The following is a 22,536-nucleotide window of genomic DNA, read 5'->3' as shown; positions in this document are numbered from 1 at the left end:
GTAGTAGCTCTCACATTTTTTGTTTTTTGTTTTTTTTTTGTTGTTGTTGTTGTTGTACATTTTTTGGTCTTTAAGGACATTTTATACTCTTAAAAATTATAGAGGACCCCCAGCAGTGCCTGGGTGGCTCAATTGGCTAAGCGTCTGACTCTTGATTTTGGCCCAGGTCAGGATCTCAGGGTCCTGAGTCAGAGCCTTGAATCAGGCTCCATACTCAGCTGGGAGGCTGTTTCTCTCCCTCTTTCCCTCCCCCCACTTGTGTATGTGCATACACTCTCTCTCTAGAATAAGTAAATAAGTCTTTAAAAAAATTATAGAGGACCTCCAAGGATCTTTTGTATATATGGACTATAGCCATTGATATTTACTATATTTGAAACTAAAATTAATCATTTAAAACATAAATTTATTAGTTCATTAAAAAACCCATTATGTTAACACTAAGTATTATTTTAATAAAAATAAATATATTCTCCAAACAGAATGGGGGGTGGCACTGCTTTACAATTATGCAAGTCCTTTTTTAAATGCCTAGCTGAATATAAAACAGCTGGATTCTCATATCTGCTTCTGTATTTAATCTGTCCTATGATAAACTGTTTTGGTTGAAGCAGCTGAAGAAAATGTGGCCTCTCACAGATACATGGTTGGAAAAGAAAAAAGTATTTTAATAGACCTTTCAGATAATCGTGGATATATATTCTTTTATATTACAACAAAACTCAACAAGTGGTAATTTCTTTTTTTTTTTTTTTAAGATTTTATTTATTTACTTGAGCGAGAGAGTGAGCCAGAGCATGAGTTGGGGGGAGAGGCAGAGGGAGGGGGAGAAGCAGACTCCTCGCTGAGCAGGGAGCCCGATGGGGGCTCAATTCCCTGAGATCATGACCTGAGCTGAAAGCAGGTGCTTACCCGACTGAGCTACCCAGGTGCTCCAAAAGTGGTAATTTCTCAAGGGTCAGTTTTACTGGGAAATCTGAAATGGTATCAATGAATTCTTTATTTTATTATTCTTTATTTTAATATCTGTGGGTTTATTTCATATTTCCAGTGAATATTTTATCCATGCAGCGATTTTCTAAAATCATGCATTGGTCATTTGGAAAATATGGATTCAGTGTGTTACGGGTTTTTCAAACATTGACACATTTCACTATATAATGTCAAAAAAAATCACACTGGCTTATATCACCACCCATCTTACTTGAGAATTGTTTGGCAAACCATCAGGCTCACAGGGGCAAACAGGTTTATGATAGTTTCTCAAGATTCTAAATTTTCTATTGAAAGCTTTAATTTTATCATTGACAGCAAATGCCATCACTTCTTTTCCTGGAGTGACAGCCTCACTTTTTTTGTTCATTTTTGAGAAAATATCTGCCAGGAAGAAAATAGCTAGTAAACTTTGCAACTCAAAACACCTGCACCAGACCTTTTCCTTGAGACAACCCAGTGATTTGGTATATGGAGATGGCTTATACAAACTTCCCAGTGAGTCACACAGAATATTTAGCCATTTACTCAAAGGGAGAGGTTTAAGAAAATTAATAATTTTTAGTTCTTCATGAAGGACATTATTCAGTGAAATAGCCTTTAAAAAAATACCACTGGGGCAGCCCCAGTGGCTCAGCGGTTTAGCGCCGCCTTCAGCCCCTGGTGGGATCCTGAAGACCGGGGATCGAGTCCCATGTTAGGCTCCCTGCATGGAGTCTGCTTCTCCCTCTGCTGTGTTTCTGCCTCTCTCTCTCTCTCTCTCTCTCTCTCTGTCTCTCATGAATAGATAAATAAAATCTTTAAAAACAAAAAAAATTAAAAAAAAAATTAAAAAACACTACTGTGTAGTGGAGTAAAACAAAACAAAACAAAACGCCAAAACAACAACAACAAAAACACCCCAAAACAAAAAAACCCTCCACAAAAAAACAAAAACAAAAAATCCCACACCAAAAACTAGTGCCTAAGAATACAGTCCGGTGCCACTGCCTGGATTCATACTGAGGAACCAGGAGTCCTACTTATTGTTTTTGCACTACTACTAAAGATGTAAACATAGTGCAACAGGAAAAGGACAGCTTAGTTTTTTTTTTTTAATTTTTTAAGATTTTATTTATTTATTTATTCATAGAGATGCAGAGAAAGAGAGAGAGAGAGAGAGGCAGAGGCACAGGAGGAGGGAGAAGCAGGCCCATGCCGGGAGCCCGACGTGGGACTCGATCCCGGGACTCCAGCATCATGCCCTGGGCTGCAGGCGGCGCTAAACCGCTGCGCCACCGGGGCTGCCCCACATCTTAGTTTTATTATGAAAACAATTTTGATGCCTATGGAGCCTCTGGGGATCCCCAGGGTATACACACCACACGTTGAGATATGCTAATACAGAGGCTAGTTATAGGGATGCCACCATTTCTTTTCTTTGGAACCAAGAGATCTTATCCGAGGGGAACCCACAAATCTGAAAGTGAAACTTTTACCAAAAAGGTCAATCTATAAAGCAATGAAAATATTCAACAAAGGGAATGATTAATATAAGAATGTCAACATATATATCAAATACTATTTTAGTTAATAGATTAATTGAGAAGAATACAAGAGTGGAGATTCTTTTTTTTTTTTTTTTTTGGAGATTTTATTCATTTATTCATGAGAGGCACAGAGAGAGGGGCAGAGACATAGTCAGAGGGAGAGGCAGGCTCCCTGCAGGGACTCTGGGATCATGACCTGAGCCAAAGGCAGATGCTCAACCACTGAGCCAGCCAGGCATCCCAAGAGTAGAGATTCTACCCAGACTGTGGAAGGCCAAGTGGAGGGCAGGGAATAGAGAAAAGGATGGGAGATAAGACCAGGCACACACGCAAACACCACCATTCACCTCTGGGTCTACATGGCCAGACATCTACAGCTTGCCCATCCTGAGAGGCTTAAGGGCATCTTAGTTAGAAAGCTAGTCCAAACCCTGGGAAATCCATTTGTGGGTGACCAGACTTAATTCTCTTTAAAAAAAAAAAAATTTTTTTTTTGACAATGCTTTCTCTCAGGATAGTTGATTTATTCATTTTTTTCTAATACATCTATCAGTTATTAACAAATTGAGTTACTGTGGCAGAATAAAAAAATCTTAACTTTAGATGAACCATTTCAAATAGTATTTCATATATTTTTTTCAAAGGCCAGCTTCTGGACCACACAATAAAACTCCCAAATGAGGGGATGAGTGGATTCACACTGATGTTTAAAGTTTTAGATTTGACAAAACTAATGCAGTATATCTTGACAGCTATATTCAGTAGCTTAATGCTAAGCCTTTTATGCTGAATACAGAACAGAATGAATTTTCCACTAGTGTTTTGACTAGGAGGTTTTAAGATTCCTAGTCACTTAAGACGGCAGTCTGAGGCTGCTTGATAAAACAAGCATTGGCTATTTCATAACTATCTCATAAAAGGTTTCAATATTTAAGGGAAAAGAAACTCAAGGCAAAGACATTCTGAAAATATATGTTTTAGCCAAAATCTGAATGCTATGTAAACACCCTTTTGTAAACACCCAGAAAGACTTGCAGCTGTGGCATCTGTGACTTAAAATAACAAGATGAAGATCTCCAAGTAAAAGATAAATGATATCATAAAAGTTTCTTATCAAAAGAAAATACATTTTCTAATGGAATTTATGTAGGGAAAGGCTTTACAGTGAAGCCTATTTAATCCATTGTAGAATACTGAAACCTTTAAATTTGGAGTTCAGTTTGAATACATGCGAGGCAATATTCTTTTCTGTTTTGCCACTGGATTCTCTTTTTTACAAACTGCAGATTAATTTTCCCTGTAAGGACATACCTTTTTGGTTTAGTTTTGTCTGTAATTATGGCTACTGTAAGTTATTGACTTTCTGGCAAAATATCAAATTCCAGATGAACTGACAACTAGGCAGTAATGAAATTGGAGAGCTTCCCCTTTAAAAAAATTAAAATTTTAACATTATACCAAAATATGATAGTCGTATTCTAAAATATACATACATACTTTCACATGGATTAGATCTACATCTCCCAAAGGGCAAATGCTCTCTTCTATAAATGAGATTGCAGGAGAATCGAGAACCCCAGTTTGATTTGTGCAGCCTAGCTAACCACTGAAGATAAACACCAGCCCTGTTATAATTCAGTATGCAACTGAGCTAGTCTTCCATGCCAGCAGAGGAAAAAAAAAAAAAAAGTCTTCTTTTCTGAAGTTGCCCATCTCTATCCGTTTCTGTCGAATTGCCACAATTGCCCAGATAAAACATTTGAGAGTATGTCAGCTTTAATTAATGTAACATGACCTGATCATTTCCACAGTTAAGAATAAAGAAGTTTGCATTCTTCAAATCCAAAGCTCAACCTGGAGATTATGCTAAGTTGCTTCATTCATAGTCCATACTCCTCTGCTCATGTCAGAAGGACAGCATTTGTCCCCTCTAGTGATAAACAAATTATACATGAAATCAATTCCACTTCACAATCATTTTCCCTATTGGGTATTATCTTTCCTTCTCTGCTCCCTCCAGTTAAGCCCACATCCTGTAACTTGCTAATGAGCTGGGGGCTTTCTGTTCCAGGTGGCACCCCCTGCCTCGAAGTCATGACATTTCCCATTTCGAATGCTGCTGGCATTTTTCGACAGCTCCTGCTAACTAGCCTTTTTGACCTGCACTAAGAGGGACTCATCTGATCGAATCCTCTAACCTGCCAATCATTCCAGCAAATGATCTTCACAGTCACTCCCAAGGCAGGAATGGAAAAAAAAAAAAAAAAAAAAGATATGCGAACGAGAGGATGAGGGAGTAGGCAAGCGGGTGTCTCTGCAGCTACCTAATGAGAATACTTTAAGTCTCTGAGGCAGCTGAAACACTGAAAAACTGGTGGGAAAATTAGGACACAACTGAATGCCTGGCTCTGTAATTACTGATTTCTTTCCATCCTGAGATCATTTTGAGAGCAACACCTCTGAGATGTGCCAGTTTCTAGAGAACACAAGAACACCCTACCTTACACAGAGAAAATAGATTTATTTCTCCTGCCACTATCAATATGCAATTCTCATAGTCCCACTCTGCCAAACAGCATCCATTGCAGAATTAATTATGTGCTATAAGCTTGTTAAGTGTGCATTTATTTGTAAACTAGGGATGATTATCATGTTTGCCACAATGAAGAAAGGACCTCTTTTTTTTTTCCCAGGCATATTTTAAATGTTGTCACCATTTAGGAGTGTTGATTTTTACACATTTACATAAAAACAAACAGGTATGGTGGAGGCTGGCTTTGTGCTCAGGGAGGATTTAACACTGAAAACATAGGATAATCTGGGCTTTCTTAATTAATGGAGACAAAATAATTTTTTCCGTCCAGATTTTTCTTGCCTATGCACAGTTTATTTAGTGGGTTCCCAGCCCACAGAATAACCCAATTACTTTAGAAGAAAGATCCGGTACATGGATCTTTCGCGGTAGATCACCACTCTAGGTATCTCAGTATGAAGTAGATTTGTTGACCAAGGACTGATACAATATAATTATGTGTTATCATTACACTATTGTATGTAATAATGTAAAATAAATACTGTACATGATTTGATTGCACATGATAATCACACATCTTTCCCCATTTATAGTAATTAGGCCAATAGCCCCATTTACAGTAATTATTATATGTAATTGAGGGCATTTTACTAATTGCATTGGAAATGATAATCCAGAGCAATTAAAAATCCAAGGGCACTATACATAATGCAAACTACATTAAAAGAATGGGGATAATTTAAAGGGAAAAAATTCACCCAATATGGAAGTGAACAGTGCAGCATTTGATTCCATGCTTGGCATATGTGGTGATATCTATTCTGAGATAAATTTCTGTTAACTTTTGTATTGTTTTTGTTCTAGACCTTGTACATGATTTCCTTAGGTGGAAAAATAATCCTTTCACTAATCTATGATGTTATCCTAACAACTCTAGGACTGTTGAAAAATTATCCTGGTATGAGTGTACAGAGTGTGTGTGTGTGTGTGTATGCATGCTTGTTGGTAAAGGAAACAGCTATCCTAAATTCCAAGAGACTCTGTAAATTATTCATTTGCACAACCAATTTGATGTTCTTAAAAGCTTTATTCAGAGAAGCATCTCAGAGTATTGCAAACATTTTGTTAAATATACTTGTAATAATTTAGCTAAAATGTTTAACTTTGTTAGACTTGAAATATATTCGGGTTGCAGTCTTTATTCTATTTGCTATCTCTCTGGAATTTTAATGTGTCTAAGGACCTGAATCCCTGGCTTTTGTCCCAGGGTCCCAGGGTGTATCCCTCCCTGATCCCACTCCCTGTTTCTACCCAGACAAAGCTTCCATGTGAGGAATATCTCAGGAGGAGTGATGAGCATCCGTGGGACAATGGGAATAGTTTCAAGCTCTTTTTTGCCTTCCCTTCTCGACATTGTCATTTAGACATTGTCCTCCATGCATTCAAATGTCATCCCAGACCATCAGCCCACTTCAACTCAAACAGCCTCCTTTTATGCTCAGACACTTCTTAGAGCATCCGCAGACCACAAAGACTGTCTAGTGGGACTCAGCTGCTATCCTGGTATTAATAATACAATACAGTGCACTTAGGGCATAGATGATTCCCTCTGTATCCCAAATTCGTAAGAATCAACATTAAATGAAAGGGAAAAATAGAACACCTGAACTGATTATAACTACTTGTTCTATGTGACCGCTAACTTCACAATGGTTTGGCCAAGCATTCTAATAGATATCTTGCTTACTAGCCATGTCACATCTTGTGCCCATTACTTATAAGAAAGCTTCATTCATATTATGCTGCTGGCTAAATAGTCCCTAAGAAATTAATTTGGATTTTAAAAAGACAGAAGATGCAAGTTGCAGTGCCTTCCCCCACCCTCACTCCACAATCTGAAAGCTCAACTGACCTGGAAAATTGAATCACAAAAATATAGCTAATTTTTTTAAAGAAAGATTTATTTATTCACAAGAGACACAGAGAGAGAGGCAGAGACATAGAAAGACGGAAAAGCAGGCTCCTCACAGGGAGCCCGATGTAGGACTTGATCCCCCGACCCAGGATCACGCCCTGAGCCTAAGGCACATACTCAACAGCTGAGCTACCCAGGCGTCCCAATATAGCTAAATTTTGAGCATCCATGGGCTGATAAACCAATTTGTGAAGCATCACACCAGTTTCTTCTCTTTTATGCCTTTCTGCTTTTAAAAACTCTCAGAGAAAGGAAAAAGAAAAGCAAGGGCAAAAAACTATTATTTCTTAATTAAAAAAATATCACACTGAATTCTGATTTTAAGAAAAGCACACTGAAATAGTTAAAGGTAATGGAGCATCATATTAGTAAAAACAATGGTTTAGAAAAACAATGTGTACATACGTGTGTGTGTGTGTGTGTGTATGTGTGCATGTGAGAGAGAGAACACGCAAGAGGGAGGGACAGAGAGAAAATGCTTAAGATAAAGCAAATGTAGTAAAATGCAAATGTTGGGGAAAGCAGGTGAAGGGTATCAGGACTTCAGTGTACTATTCTTGCAACTTCTCTAGAAGTCTGAAATAATGTCAATTGAAAAAGATACTTTAAAAAATGTACCCTGGATGAAACATGATATATTTAACTTTATTTTCATTCTGCTCTGTGACAATCCCAGGACATAATTAAGAAGATTAGGTAGTAAAGGCCTTCAAGTCCTTTGCTAATCTACTCATAGGGCTGGTGATGGTGATGCAGGGTACAGATCAGAGATGACCCAAGGAAAGGGAGGGGTGGAGGGGCAGAGAAGGGAGGGAGAGAAGAGGAGGAACAAGCATCCTGAGCCTACTATTTTGCATCAGAGTTTACAGGAGATAATAGACTCTCCCGGGTGGAGGGAAGCTAAGGGAAGGAGAGTGGAGGTGGGGTGGGGAAACTAAACCACTAACATTCCAGCCTTTCTACGTCTGGTGTTCATAACATGCATTATGCATTTGTGGTTCACAGCACCATCAATTTCCCGAATAAGACATATTTTTTCATCTGCAGCAATGTAGGGGTAATGACAAAACCCAGGGATTCTTTCAGTTAAAACCTGTTAGGAACACTAAGGATTGTTTCCTCCTCAGCCTGTTACTTCCACAACTATTGTCAACTGCATGAGACAACAGAGACAATAAAACTATAGTCGCTTGATAGGAAAAACAATCTGTAGGATCATGCAGAAAATAAGTTGTTGCAGGAAAAAAAAACCAAACCCAGAAAACTTCCTGCTGCTAAAGGAAAGCTACAACTAATACTTGAATTTATTACACTGTGGTAAGTATTAAATGAGTACTATCTCCTTTTGTGTCTATAGTTGAGAAAATGCAACATGGCTTAAGAAGACCTTTCGTCAAAAATATCACACAATGAGGATGTTGTTATGCCATTAAAATTGGAATTTCCCTCTGTGCTTGTTTGATTTTTTTTTTCCTTGGTAGTATACAGGCCAGGCAAGGTGCCTTCTGGCTATACTCCTTGCTTTGTAGAAGCTTCAGAGACTGCTAAACCCAGAGCCTTCTCCTGAGGGGTTCCTGAAGAAAAGACTGGCCCCCTTTACAGCTCAGCTGACTGGATCAGGCTCTGCGCGGGGCCTAGGGCCATCTGTAGTCAGCCAGCAGCTTTTGGAGTGACTGACACAACAGCCTAGCTCAAAGCTTTGCCTTCTGCTTCACGGTCATGCCTGCACCCAACAGAGCTGCTCCTGAGGGGGTTTGAATCTGAGTAAAAGAGCTCACTGATGGTCCCGGAAACAGGGGGACGAAGGGAGATGACAGGAAGCAGGATTCATGAATAGGCAGAAACAAGTAGGCAGAAGCCATGAGATGAAGAGACGGTGAAAACGTTGGCGGATGCACGGCCAGCCAGAGCGAGCTGCCATGACGGCCCGGCCCGGAGGCCGGCGATCGCGGGCTGCCCGCGCAGGAGCAGGCCCCGGGCTGACGTGGTCAGGGTGGTGGACAGAATCAAGCTCCTGTGCGGTCCTCACGGACACCCGGGCTTTGCGAGGCCTGTCTCTGCAGCTGCTTTGACTGTCAGCCTTGTTCTCCCTAATTTCCCGAAGCAACCTCAACAGACTACTGTTACCTGAGGAAACCTGACCGCGGCTCGTTCCCCTGTAAGATCCCGTCACCCGCTCCGTCGTGGTCTCTTCCCCTTCCCGGGCACAGCTCCTTCTGTCATTCTCCGTTACCTGCCTCTGTCCTCTCTCCCCACCACCTGTCTTTTCACTTGAAGGTGTCCCTTCCTCAAACACTTCGAGCTTTTCTTAGATGGTTGTAATCCAGAACTGAAACATATTTTTACTGATTGAATTCAGTAACATTTAATTTAATTTTACTGATTCCTGGGACGCCTCGGTGGCTCAGTGTTTGAGCGTTTGCCTTCGGCTCAGGGCATGATTCCCGGTCTGGTGATCGAGTCCCACACTGGGCACCCTGTGAGGAGCCTGCTTCTCCCTCTGCCTATATCTCTGCCTCTCTCTGTGTCTGTCATGAATAAATAAATAAAATCTTAAAAAAAAAATTCTTTTTCTGATCTCTTTCCTTTTTTTTTTTAAAGATTTTATTTATTTGAGAGAGAAAATGTGCAGTGGGGAGGAGCAGAGAGAGAGAGAAAGCAGCAGGGACCCTGCTGAGCAGGAAGCCCCATGAGGGGCTGGATCCCAGGACCCAGGGATCACGACCTGAGTTGAAGGCAGATACTTAACCAACTGAGCCACCCAAGTGCCCTGGATTCCTTTTTTGAAAGGCAGGTAGGGAAAATGATCTTCACCAGTGCTGTGCTGTAGAATGTTCTGTGATGCCACAAAAAGGTTCTTATCTGCCCTGTCCCCAGTATGTGGCCACTAGTCATGTGCAGCTAATGGGCACTTGAAACAGGGTTCTGCTACTGAGGAAACAAAATTATAATTTAACTGTAATTAATTAAAAGTTAAATGGAAATGCCCACACGTGGCTAGTGGTTACCTTGTTGGCTAGTATAACTCTACACTATTCTTCCTTAAAAAAATAGGGAAGGGAAGGAAAGGGATAGATTTTCCTAGTCTGTCTTTATCTAATCCTGACCCAAATAAGTTGATTATTTTATTTCATAAAAACACAATTCTTGAATATTTACTGAAGATTCCATAATATGTGGTTCAAAGGCTACCTGCATTAACATCCTTTGTGACCCTTCAAAGTTGCAGATTCATGGATTCTGGGAACGTGCATTTTTAAAAACTCCCCAGGGCATGAGAACACCTGCTTTACTGGATGTTCAGACAGTGATGCCAAAGAGTCTTAAGCACAAATGCATTATATTCTTCCTGGAGCTTGTTTTTTTAAAAGGTCTTTATCTTAACTAAAATTCTCAAGCAATTTATGTATTCTACGCTGGTTACCTGGCAGCCTACTTTTAGGGAATTATTGCTTTATGACTGAGTCAAGCAGAGTCTAATACATTTTTTTCATTGTCATATAATATTTCAGTTTGATTGGAAAAGATAATGTGCTCTCGGGCAAGGAGAGGGTCACTAAAAATATGTATGAGGTTAACTTCTTACACTTGAACCAAAGAGAATTTTTTCATATACTAGACTGACCTTTGTATATTTACTATGGATTTAACAGGGCCTGAAGGCCAAGCGATTCACTGAAAAGAGATGTTCCATAATGAACACAAAGCATTTTATTTATTTATTTTAAAACCTATTTTATTTTATTTTTTTTAATTTTTATTTATTTATGATAGTCACACACAGAGAGAGAGAGAGAGAGAGAGAGGCAGAGACACAGGCAGAGGGAGAAGCAGGCTCCATGCACCAGGAGCCCGACGTGGGATTCGATCCTGGGTCTCCAGGATCGCGCCCTGGGCCAAAGACAGGCGCCAAACCACTGCGCCACCCAGGGATCCCCACAAAGCATTTTAAAAAAAAAAATCTGTCTAAACGATTAGAGGCCATTCTTAATTCTGTATTCAGCAAAAGGAGGAGTAGACTGAATATGTACTTCCTAGCTCAATTTAGAATAACTGGAAAATTAGGCTCAGTATAGGGGCATGGTTAGTTTTGCTATATGCAAATATAAGTGATACAAATGGATGTGATATTTAGTATAGCTTCTGGTCTTTTTTTTTAAGTTTTTATTTATTATTTATTTATGATGGACATAGAGAGAGAGAGAGAGAAGCAGAGACACAGGCAGAGGGAGAAGCAGGCTCCATGCCGGGAGCCCGACACGGGACTCAATCCCGGGACTCCAGGATCACGCTCTGGGCCAATGGCAGGCGCTAAACCGCTGAGCCACCCAGGGATCCCCACTTCTGGTCTTTGGGGAAAATTTCAATGCACATTTTAAGGCTCTCTCAGACTTTAACATGGTCTACTCTTCAATGCTCATAAAAAGAGTGGGGAGAATTTTTGAAACCATTAGTCTACTAACATCTTTAGAGGATAACAAAATGTAGGAAGCATAGTATTTTGATCATCCAGTGGCACCCATCTCATTTTTAACTTAGGTGCAGGGAGTTTTCTTTTCATTTTATTTGGTTACAAGACTCTGAAACCAAAATTGCTTTCTGCTGCAAAGAAAAATGCTTCTCATTAGCTTTTCCACTAAGGCCACTTTATGAAAATCCAGCATTATTAACTCAATAATTGAAGTGACCTTAATATGCAAGTTTAGAAAAAATCTCGCATTGAGTTATAGGGACAAAATTAAGACCTAAAACAGTTCTCCATCATTTCAAAAACAGAAGTGATGCAATGCATTTTTCACACTGACTCTGTACAACTCCCCAAAGAGAGGTGGCTGAAATGCTAGATTACAGTTGTAGTCTCATTGGGCCCTTAAATTCTTTTCCCACCCTTCTTCTTCTCAATCTCTCTGGGCTTCACAAAGAATTGGGACATTTGAAAAAAACATGCCACAGCTTGCTCTAAACAGTTAATTAATTCATCATCAACAAAATAAAAATCTAGGGTATTACATGTTTTTCTGTACAAATATTCTTATTTACCTAGACTTTTTGCTCTATCATATCTACAATATAGGCACTAATATTTGGCCATTGGTCAGAATAAGCTTCACTGCACAGATGTATTAGGCCAATATGTAGGCTGTTTTATTTGATCTCTAAGATGGCCTTATTTGAGTACAATTAAAAACCCACAAAGGTGAGAAATTAAAATGGTTTCTTTTTCTGCTGACAGAACACTCTTAGAATCCAGCTTCCCTGCAGCTTTTCTGAGAAAAGAAAACTTAGATGTCTCCTCAGTATAATGTTGACTTGAGCTGAGGCATTTGGATTTGGAAGACAGCAACAAAAAGAGTAATATTAAAGCTTTAAAAGTTGATGTGAAAAAGAGAAAACTCATAGAGAACATATTTGTATTATCATCAAATAATTCCAGAGGAAGAAGGAGCTCCGATAGCCTTAAATTTAGTTTAAAATATATAGTGCAAAGAAAATACATTTTTGTGTAAAGGCTTTCAAATACTGATGATTCTAATTCTGAACACCTCTTTAAAACCCTCTTTTTTAATGAGCAATTTTTGAGACCTTATGAACAATGCTTCTGTCCAGTCAGCTTGATTTGGTTTTCCAAAGAGAGGCTGATCTGAAATACCTTCTAGCAGCTTTGACTGGCTGTGCTCAGGTCATAGAAATCTTAAAAGAGCAGAGAAGAAAAGACACACAGTCCTGTGACTGAAATTCAAGCCTGCCTGTGTGCATGGGTGCATGAGGCAGCAGCACAAATAAAGTCTACATTTTGTTTTGTTTTGCTGTATTGGCTATGGAATTTACAAAACCAGAGGCCCTCACTGTGGTAATGCAGGTTAAATACTTTAAAAAGCATATGCTACCAACCTCGAGAATTAAAACTGTTCTCAGGACCAGGAGGTAACTCACCCCATTCGTTGTGTGACCAGTTGAAACTCAGAATGAGAGTACAGACACCAGGGAGGGAGTGAACCTGTGCTTCTAGGTAATTTTGTATCCAACGGGGAGAAATAACCAGAATTCTTAGGTATGGAGTGGCAGGTCTATCAATAAAATTTTCTGACTGGCATTTATATACCATGTTTTATCTGGGCATCTTTCCTTTTCATCATTCATAACTCAATAGTGTACTCCCGAGAGGCCAAAATTGGTCCCCACATTGATGTATGCAAAAGCTAAGCCCCTCACATAGCTCAAGTTATTGGCAAATCACCCACAAGACAATGGGGACAGTATCATTTTTCACTGTGCCAAGCTGGCAATTAAGCCTGCTAATACATTTCATATTAAGAGGAAGAAGAAGGAAGAGGGCTGTTGCAATGTCCATATCCTTCGATTTACTGGAACATTTAACCACTGAACATCCACATAAGCAAGGAACAAATACAGGATAGCAAATATAAAGCCTTCCCTACAAAAAAAAAAGTGTTCTCTATTTGTTTCAGAGTTCTGTTACATTAAACAGAAAGATATATATATTATATATATGCATAAAATTCCAAAAAACCCCAGACATTTCCATCTGGCAATAAAGACACAGTCTTTTAAGAAGTTACTGTCTTCTGCTTTGTTTCTGGGAAGCATGTGTGACTACAACAGGCGACGTGCTAGAGATTGCCTTGTTTAGATTATGCTTCCTATCTGCAGAATAGTAGAAGTCAAGGAACTGAACAGGAAAAAAAAAAAAAAAAAAGCTGCATCATGGTAAGGTCTGTACTTGGGACCAGGGAGGAATCAGAAGTAGGTTAAATAGCCCACACAGCAGCTAAGCTAAACTAGGGAGCGCATGTTCTTTCCAAGGGAAGCAGCCATGATCCAGTTATATACACACAATTCTGGCAGGAATATAAATGCAGTATTGCCAGAGTTGCTGATTTTTTTTTTTAAAGCTAAGAATCCAGACTTTGTGTAAAATCTCTCCATTTTAAAGCGAAAGCAATTAATATAAAAAAAAATTTGCGTGGGCCAAATAAAGCAAATCTGTGACTTAGATACAGCCCGAGGTTAACCTTTTTCTAGTCTCAGCAAAGAACATATGAGTAGTTAAAATTATTTGCTTGTAAGTGAAATGATTTGTTTCTGACTGCATAAATAAAATACAATTTTGGCTAAGATCCAGTGGGTACCTGAAAATATGACTAACTGTACTCTCCTCAGTAGAATCTGTGATGAATGCCATAATGAACATAAGAGATTCAATGGACACTTAAGGGGAAAAAAGGAATCTGAAATATTTCATTTAAAAGATCCATTCAATGTGTATTCATTATTACTTTCCAGGCAAAGTAGGTCATCTTACCTGTGCTCTCTTGAGAATGCTGTGCTCATCAATGCTTGCTATTTGATAGGCTTTTTCCATAACTATTGTTTTTCCCAAAGGCCCGCATGCTTTCTCCAGCTTCTGGCTGCAATCTTACATTTGGGACAGTAAAAATAGAAGACACTGTGGACAGAATAGAGAGTTTCCATTTATATATTTATAGACATATTTATAACCCTTTCTTGTAAAACATGGAGACTGAGATGCAATTCTAGATGTCCAGCTTGTGGAACATTGTGGTATGTGTTGGTCTGAAATGTCAAGTGGTTAACAGCCACAGACGCATTTACACAGATTTATACATATGCATCATAGCACTGTCTGCCTTCTCTTTCAGAACCATAAGGCAGTTGATATTCATGCTCATATTTCTCTGATCTAGAATAACTAACTTGGATTGGAAACAACACATCTTGCACTTCCTTCATGCCATTCTTTCATTCATTCATTCACTGGAGAAATAATTATGGAGCCCCACACTGTTTAGGTATTTTGAAATCCTACAGTGTATAAACCAGAATGAAAAAAAATCCTTGGTCTTGTTGATTCCCTTTGGGGGAGACAAATGATAAACAATCAAACAAATATATCAATTAGTAGTTCAGTGTTACGAAGAAAAATAAAGCAGGGAAGAGAAACTGGAAATGCTGGGATGGAAGAAGGTTCAGGGAAGGATTTCTCCTCTCCCTCTCCCTCTCCTCTCCCTCTCCTCTCCCTCTCCTCTCCCCTCTCCCTCCCCTCTCCCTCTCGTCTCCCTCTCCTCTCCTCTCCCCTCTCCTCCCGTCCCCTCCCCTCCCCTCCTCTCCTCTCCTCTCCTCTCCTCTCCTCTCCATAGGCTCTCTGCCCAGCATGGAGCCCAATGTGGGGCTTGAACTCACGACCCTGAGATCAAGACCTGAGTTGAAATCAAGAGTTGGACGTTTAACCAACTGAGCCACTCAGGCGCCCTTAGGCCTTTCTTGATAAAGTATATTTGAGCAGAGATCCAAGGAGGTGAGAGAGCAAGCCATGCACAGATCTAGAAGAAAAGTAGGCACAAATGATAGGAAGAGGAAACAGCAAGAGCTGACACCCAGGGGCAAGACGAGAAGCAGGCAAAACAGAAGGCTGTTGTAAAATAGAGGTGAAAGATAGATGGTGACTTGGGGCAGGGTGATAAAAGCAAGGAAGTGAGGAGTGGTGTGTCCTTGATCTATTTGGAAGGTAGCCCCAATAGGGTCTGGGGAAGAACTGGGTTTGAGTGTGACAAAAGAGGAGGCATGGAAGACAGCTTCTAGCAGTTGGAAGAATGATGTTGCCATTTATTGACAAATGAGAGAGTCCAGAAGGGGCAAGTCTTGGGGAAAAGAACAGTTCAGTTTTGGTGATATTAAGTTCAAGATGCCTACTACAGAGCCAAATGGAGATGCCGAGTAGCCAGCTGAATGTGCAAGTCTGGAGTCAGGGAAGGTGGGTGTAGAGAGAAAAATCTGGAAGCTGTCAGTGTATAGATAATACCTAAAATCATGAGACTGAATGAGATCACATAGGCTCTGGGCAGTATGTGGATAGAAAGACGTGAGGATTATGTGCCAGGGCACTCTCAAAGTGAGAGGTCTGGCAGATGAGAAATCCACAAAGTCTGAAGAGGAGAGTTTAAGGGAAGCAAAAGGAATGCCATGGGAGAGACCTGTCCTAGAATCCTAGAGAAGGAAATGTTACTAGGAAGCGACAGTAGACAATTGTGTTGAGTTCAGTTGATGGATCTAGATGAAGACTAGGGAAAGATCAGTGGACAAAGACTTTGAGAACAGCAGGTGCGAGCAGAGTCTTGGGCATTGTGAAAGGCTAGTTCAAAAGGACTCATGAGAGAATGGAAGTCTAGGAACTGGAAGCAGTAAATGGATTTGAGTCGGGTTTGTTTGTTTTATTTTTAAGAAGATGGCATAAGGCCACATTAATGGCATAATGTTGTTTTAGGATAATATGTAGGACATATATAGGAATGAGTAGGAAAACTCATAAACATCAGAGCTGGAAAGGTCCTTAGGGATCATTGTGTCTCTAAATGAGGAATCAGGCACCCACAGAGACCAAGGAACTCAGCCAAAGTTGCCTGGCTAGTTATCAGTGGAGCTGAAGCTAGAATCCAGGTGGTCTGATTCCCAGTTCAGTGCTCTTCATACTGCACCAATTTGTTGGCCTTCTTTTACAGCAGATCTGAGTTTTGTGAATTAGCAAATGAATGTAATAAAATCAAGGACTCTGTGCTATGAAGTGTATTTTGTTCATTTACTTTGACAAGGGTAGTTCAGCTTCAATAATTTATGTAACTTGATAGTATACACAGGAGAACGCCCTGTGGTGTATTTGGGAAAAGTAATGAATTTCTTAAATCAGCCCTCCATTTACTTCCATGCAATTAAATTTCTGTAAGGAAGTGGGGCACAGCTGTTGGGGTTTCAGGACGGAGGGAGAGTGACAGGGTGCCACCAGAATTAGCCAGCTTTAACTACCAGATCCCCAGGTATCACTATTCTTGCTCGAAAAATTTATAATTGCCCCTTTGGTGGCACACTAACACACCACTACCACTTCTGAATTCTATCCTTTTTTTTTCTTTAAATATTTAATTTATTTATTTATTTGAGAGAGTGACAGAGCAAGCATGAACAAGGTGGTGGGGGGATGGGCAAAGGGAGAGGGAGAAGCAGAGTTCCCTCTCAGCAGGGAGCTGATGCGGGGCTTGATCCCAGGACCCTGGGATCATGACCTGAGTCCAAGGCAGATGCTTAACTACCTGAGCCACCCAGGCGCCCCCTGAATTCTATCCTTATGTAAGCTCATGAGATTTTAAGGGACGGTACAGTAAAGTAAGATATTATATTGTTAAATGTTCTTCTAAAGCAAGTATGAGTCTGACGTAAGCATACAACTTAATTTTTACACTAATCCATGAACAACTGCAGTGCTTTGTGTAACCAAGGTTCTAATAACACTTGACACTCTTCTCTCAGACTCTGATATATTAAAGTAGGCCAAGAAGGCTCAAGCCCACTTTTAATTTATTTTTGTTCCAATTTTTTCCTTTTAACCTGGTTTTGCTTTCTGCTTGCATATGTGTTTTCCTTTTGTGGACATTCTTTCAAAAATGCTATAAACTATCTTTAAGAATGTAAGCACTAGAGACTGAACTGTGTTCCTCTCAAATTCATATGTTGAAACCTTAATCCCCAATGTGGTGGTATTTGGAGATGAAATGTTTGAGTATTAATTAGGGTTAGAGGAGGTCATGAGGGTGGGGCCCACATCATGAGATTACGGGCTTTATAAGAAGAGAAAAGAAGAGAAGAGAAAAGAGAGAGAGAGACTGTTCTCTCTGCTATGTGAGGATATAGCTAGGTGGCTTTCTGAAAGCCAGGGAGATGCTTCACCAGGAACAAAATCTGCCAGAGCCTTGCTCTTAGATATTCTAGCCTCCAGAACTATGAGAAATAAATGCTATTTAAGCCCCCATAGGCTAAGTTATATTCTGTTCTAACAGCCTGAGTAGGCTAATATGGTGAGGTTCCAAGATTTGATTAATATTCATTTGATTATATATTCAATCAATTTGATTATATATTCATTCATTCATTTATTTATTTGACAATCCATTTATTGGTTCTGCAATACTTCCTCCCAGGTGGATCTCCTTCCAAATCTCCTTGGAAAAGGAAGCACGTGAGAGTATTGCCCTTGCTGCTGCCATTGCCAGGTGATAAACTTTCATCGGACTCCAAACTAATGTGAAATTTAATTTGAATAATTTCTAATTATAGTCTGAAGAAATATTAACCTAGATAGCAGAGTCTCTGAAAGCAGTCATTTCACCTAAAAGAACTAGTTCCCAAAGTTTCCCAAGTCTAGGAATTTTGTTTTGTAAACATGTTTACAAGGACTACTACGTTGTTCTAAATGGAAATGACTATAGTATTTAATACTGGGATTGTCCCGTCTTGGGACTGGATTTATGCTTCATAATGATTATCTGCTAGACACAGAAACAGCATTTCTGTAACTCAAAATTGTTACCGGAGGCATTTAGCAGAATCTTGCTTTAAAAATATAATGATTTTTCATCTTTATTCTCCCCCCTTCAAAAGGTTTCACTGCTCCTGATGTTTAACGTTAATGCAAAGACGTGTTTCTGCCAATGAATATCGCCTTATGGTTATGCTTCTGCAAATAGCCTGCTGTGAGCTGATAAAGGGATTAATGCAGCCAAAATTCTTAATCTGTGAAATTACAAATTAAATTCTCATATTAAAAATACCACCCTGAGGTATTTTTTGTGGTTTTAATTCCCCTCTGGTGTTCTGCATACATTGTGCTTGTTAATGACGGGGACAGGGCTGTCTCCGGTGGCAGCCTGCTGCCGAGTGATAATGTGTAGGCATTTACTTACTGATAGAAACTGGATTTAACCACTGGCTGATAAACTAAGTGGCAAGTGGGTAATAAGTCCATATTAACAGAAAAGTACTACTACAGAATTCAGAATTCATAGACCATCAAAATCCTGGCTTAAACTCAATCATCGAGTCAGATGGGATTGAGATGTCACCAAGGAGGAGTGATATCAAGTTACAAGTTACACTAAATGGGAAAACAAACCATATGTTTGTATTTGATGAGCCATAAACTAATGAGCCCATTTGTATCCTTTTTTTTCCAATATAGGAAGATTTGTCACTAATTCATTATTTTTCCACAGAAATTCCATCTTTAATTAAAAAAGATGGGAATTGCTGTCATATTGATCAGTGTGTAGACTTTTAGAAAGAAAGTAGGGAAGAATATAGAATAAATATTGGTTGGGAATATATAAAATGTTAAAGAAGATTCACTAAACATAAGGGGGAGCAGTGGATTAATATAGCTCCAGACAGTTTAGGGTAAAAAGAAAGTAATTCAAATTAAATGGGATATCAAAAAAGATTTAGGGTAGAAATATGCAAGAGGAGTTGTTACTTGGGACTTAGCCTCAAAATAAAGGGTTACTGTTGTCAAGGAGAATCGAATACTACAATGAGGGAAAAAGCCTAAAGTCCAAGAGATTAAGGAAATAACTTTATGTATGTCTATGGTAAGTGTGTGCCCAAGAATTAATAAACATATTATATATATATATGTATATATTCAGTATATTCATTTTTAAGGCAGTCAGAAAAGAGTACGAGAAGGAGTGTTTCAAATTGGCGTTTGGAAAGAACGCATTACCATTGAACAAAAATGTTCTTACTGCAATAGTGTCTTACAAAATTTCACAAGAATTCTGTTTCACACTTTGGAAGAAAGAGGAGATCCTCCCAGCCATAAATCTCCCAAATATTTAAAATGTAATTGAAAAAGGCTGTGTAAATATGAACACTTTTGTAAAAACAAAACAAAAACCCACCCAGGAATGTGTTTTGTTTTAAAAGATCCAGAGAAGAGCTGTCTGTATGAATACCAAGAGCATTTGTAGTTGAAATGAATTACAAGTCTTCGGTTCTTACATGTCAATTCAGTGCATTAGCCAGTTGCCAACTCTGCTCGTCAGCTCACTGCATAGCAGCCCTTTTTAACGTTATTGTTACAACCAAGATGGTCTCTGAGAATCAAACAAAAATGAATCATTTCTCCTCTGTGTACTGAAGCCAGTTAAAAAGTACTGCATGCATAAAGCACTAAATATGTAAATCATATTTTCCTTTTCCTTTATAACCGCTCAGATCATTCTTTTGGACACACACATAATCAAATACAAAAACATGCAGTTGCAGACTGCAGAGCAGAGATAGCAAAAAAGGAATCCATTTTCTTTCTCTGTCTTCTAGTAAGCTAGCAATTAAATGGCAGGATTCCACTAAATATATATACACACATGACTCCCTTTCCCTCATTCTCTCTCTCTCTCTCTCTCTCTCTCTCTCTCCCTGGCTCTTCCCCCACCCCCATCTGTATATACACACATATATGTGTGTACATGTAGTGCATACACAAACATACATAATCTTACATATGCACATATAAAAACATGAATCCTTCTGCAAGTATGTCACACACAGATGCTAAAATGATCTGCTTGCTTTGATTGGGTGTTTCAGATCTGTCATACTCACTATCGGTCAGTTCCCATAGCCGTGGGGGCAGGTCACTAAAATACTCGTGGCTCAAGGCAGCCTGTGCTGATAGTCTGTTCTTTGGGGAACACTGTAGGAGCTTGGAGGCCAGATCCTCTGCATAATTCACATAGCTGAGCCTGAAAACACAAGCAAAAAAGAGAAATCAGACCAAACAAGAAAATCTACTAAATAAGACATAACGCTCACATAATTTTTCTGGACCTATTTATTCTTGGCCAAGAACAAGTTAAATTATCTGCTGAAAATAAACAGAAGCAGAATTCTCATTGCATCTTAGAGCATCAGTTAATCTAAACTCGCTTTTACTCTTGATATCCTGGTCTCTTTGATTTAAAATATTTCTACTATAAGCAAAGGTTGATGCTTCCAGGATAGAACAAGATCCCAAGGTAGAAAATTTCAGGAGATAATTTATCAAATAGTTACCAGAATTTGTTAATAAAATCTATCTATCGCATGCACATCTGGATACATTTACAGGAAAATTAATACAAAATAACTAGGAGAATTAAAATAAAACTACTATTAAGTTCTCTAGTTACTAAAGTTACTTTTCCTCTAAGAATTTACATTTTCTTACATTGAATATAAAATTATTGGCATAAGTACCCTGTCAAATATCAGCAATCATATTAACATGGAGGTTAACGAAGGGAATGTGTATGAACCAGATGGGGCTGAATTAATTCAAGATGACCATTAGAACAACTGTAGAAAATATGTGTCTCAAGATTGCAAAAAAAAAAGCAGAGAAGTCAAATCTCCATGTGAGACAACTTTCAAATGCATACCAGGTCAGAGTCCAGCCCAGCCTTGCTTCTTGTGGAATCTCTATTTCCTAGCTCAGTACAATCAAGTCCAGACAATGAACATAAACATGATAATAAAAGTATTCCTGGTGATGGCTGCTATTCATAGGTAGTTGAACACGTGTCAAGCACCTTCCTAGGCACTTGCCATCCTCGCTCACATTTATTTGGTCTGACAAGGGAATTCTGTCTTCATCTAATAGCAGGACAAGCTAAGTGGGAGTCGGAGAAGGGTGTGGATTGCTCAACTAGCAGGTTGAGTGGATTTAAACCCATCTAGAACTACTTGATGCTAAAGTGGTTTGCATTTGCTATGCTCTCAGATAATTTCTAAAGGCAACCCATGGGTTCCTGAGTTTCTGCAATAAGTGCGATAGGGACACTGACTCAGAGAGATCCAGATAGTATGAAGGCCAGTTTATCTGCTGTTGAGTACTTTTTCAAAAGTCTTGAAGTTACTAAACACATAGCCAATGAACTTCCTCAATAACTACCAATTCTCCTGCTTCATACTCAAGCAGCTATTCAGCATTGACTTAAAATTTTTATGGCACACAGAGGGGTTTGGGGGTGAGGAAGAGGAAAGGAGGTAATGAATTTGGGGAGAGGAAGAAACAGGGAAAGAGCAAAGAAAAATACTACTCTGAAGACCCCACCTAAGAGGCCTCTCTAAGTCTTCATATGTGAAGGTGTCACAGATGGGTTCAGTAGTTAGCCGCTGTAGTGGCTGTTTTACTTTTTTATTTTTATATTTTATTTAAATTCAACTTGCCAACATAGAGTATAACACCCTGTGCTTATCTCATCATGTGCCCTCCTTAGTGCCCATCACCCAGTTACCCCATCCCCCCACCCACATGTAGTGGCTGTTTTTTAAAAAAAATAATCAGTTTTAAAGATCTCTGCCTGGGAAAGACAAATTTGTCTACAGGAAAAGGAGGCAGTGTCTGTCAAAATTCTCTACAGCTTTTTTTTTTTTTCTTTTTTCCTTCTTTCCTTTAAGATAGGTCAGGGCCATCCAAATTGTTGCTGCCTCTTCTAAGACTCTGATTATTTAAACTTTTCATTAACATCTTTTGAAATATCAAATGCAAAGTTCAAGATAGGTAGACTTCATGCTAAAAGCTGCACTTTGAATGTATAGCTTATATATAATCATGGTGAACATGATCGTTGGTATCAATTATAAATAGCTTTGATGAA

General features: G+C 39.1%; 1 protein-coding gene across 4 annotated transcripts in view; it reads right to left on the bottom strand.

Moving 5' to 3' along the window:
• CDK14 (cyclin dependent kinase 14) overlaps positions 1 to 22,536 on the bottom strand; it is a 727,523-nt gene that overhangs the window by 71,043 nt on the left and 633,944 nt on the right. For all 4 annotated transcript variants that reach the window (XM_041727412.1, XM_041727410.1, XM_041727411.1 and 1 more), the window contains 2 exons: positions 20,501 to 20,640; positions 14,355 to 14,498 (listed from right to left, as the gene is read on the bottom strand). In XM_041727412.1, coding sequence (XP_041583346.1) covers positions 14,383 to 14,498; positions 20,501 to 20,640 — 256 coding nt within the window. In that variant the 3' untranslated portion in view covers positions 14,355 to 14,382. The remainder of the gene's footprint in view (positions 1 to 14,354; positions 14,499 to 20,500; positions 20,641 to 22,536) is intronic.

The sequence above is a fragment of the Vulpes lagopus genome, chromosome 13 (genome assembly GCF_018345385.1).
Source record: "Vulpes lagopus strain Blue_001 chromosome 13, ASM1834538v1, whole genome shotgun sequence".
NCBI classification, from domain to species: domain Eukaryota; kingdom Metazoa; phylum Chordata; class Mammalia; order Carnivora; family Canidae; genus Vulpes; species Vulpes lagopus.
Note: the sequence above shows the minus strand (reverse complement) of the source record. Positions and strands in the feature narration are given on the sequence as shown.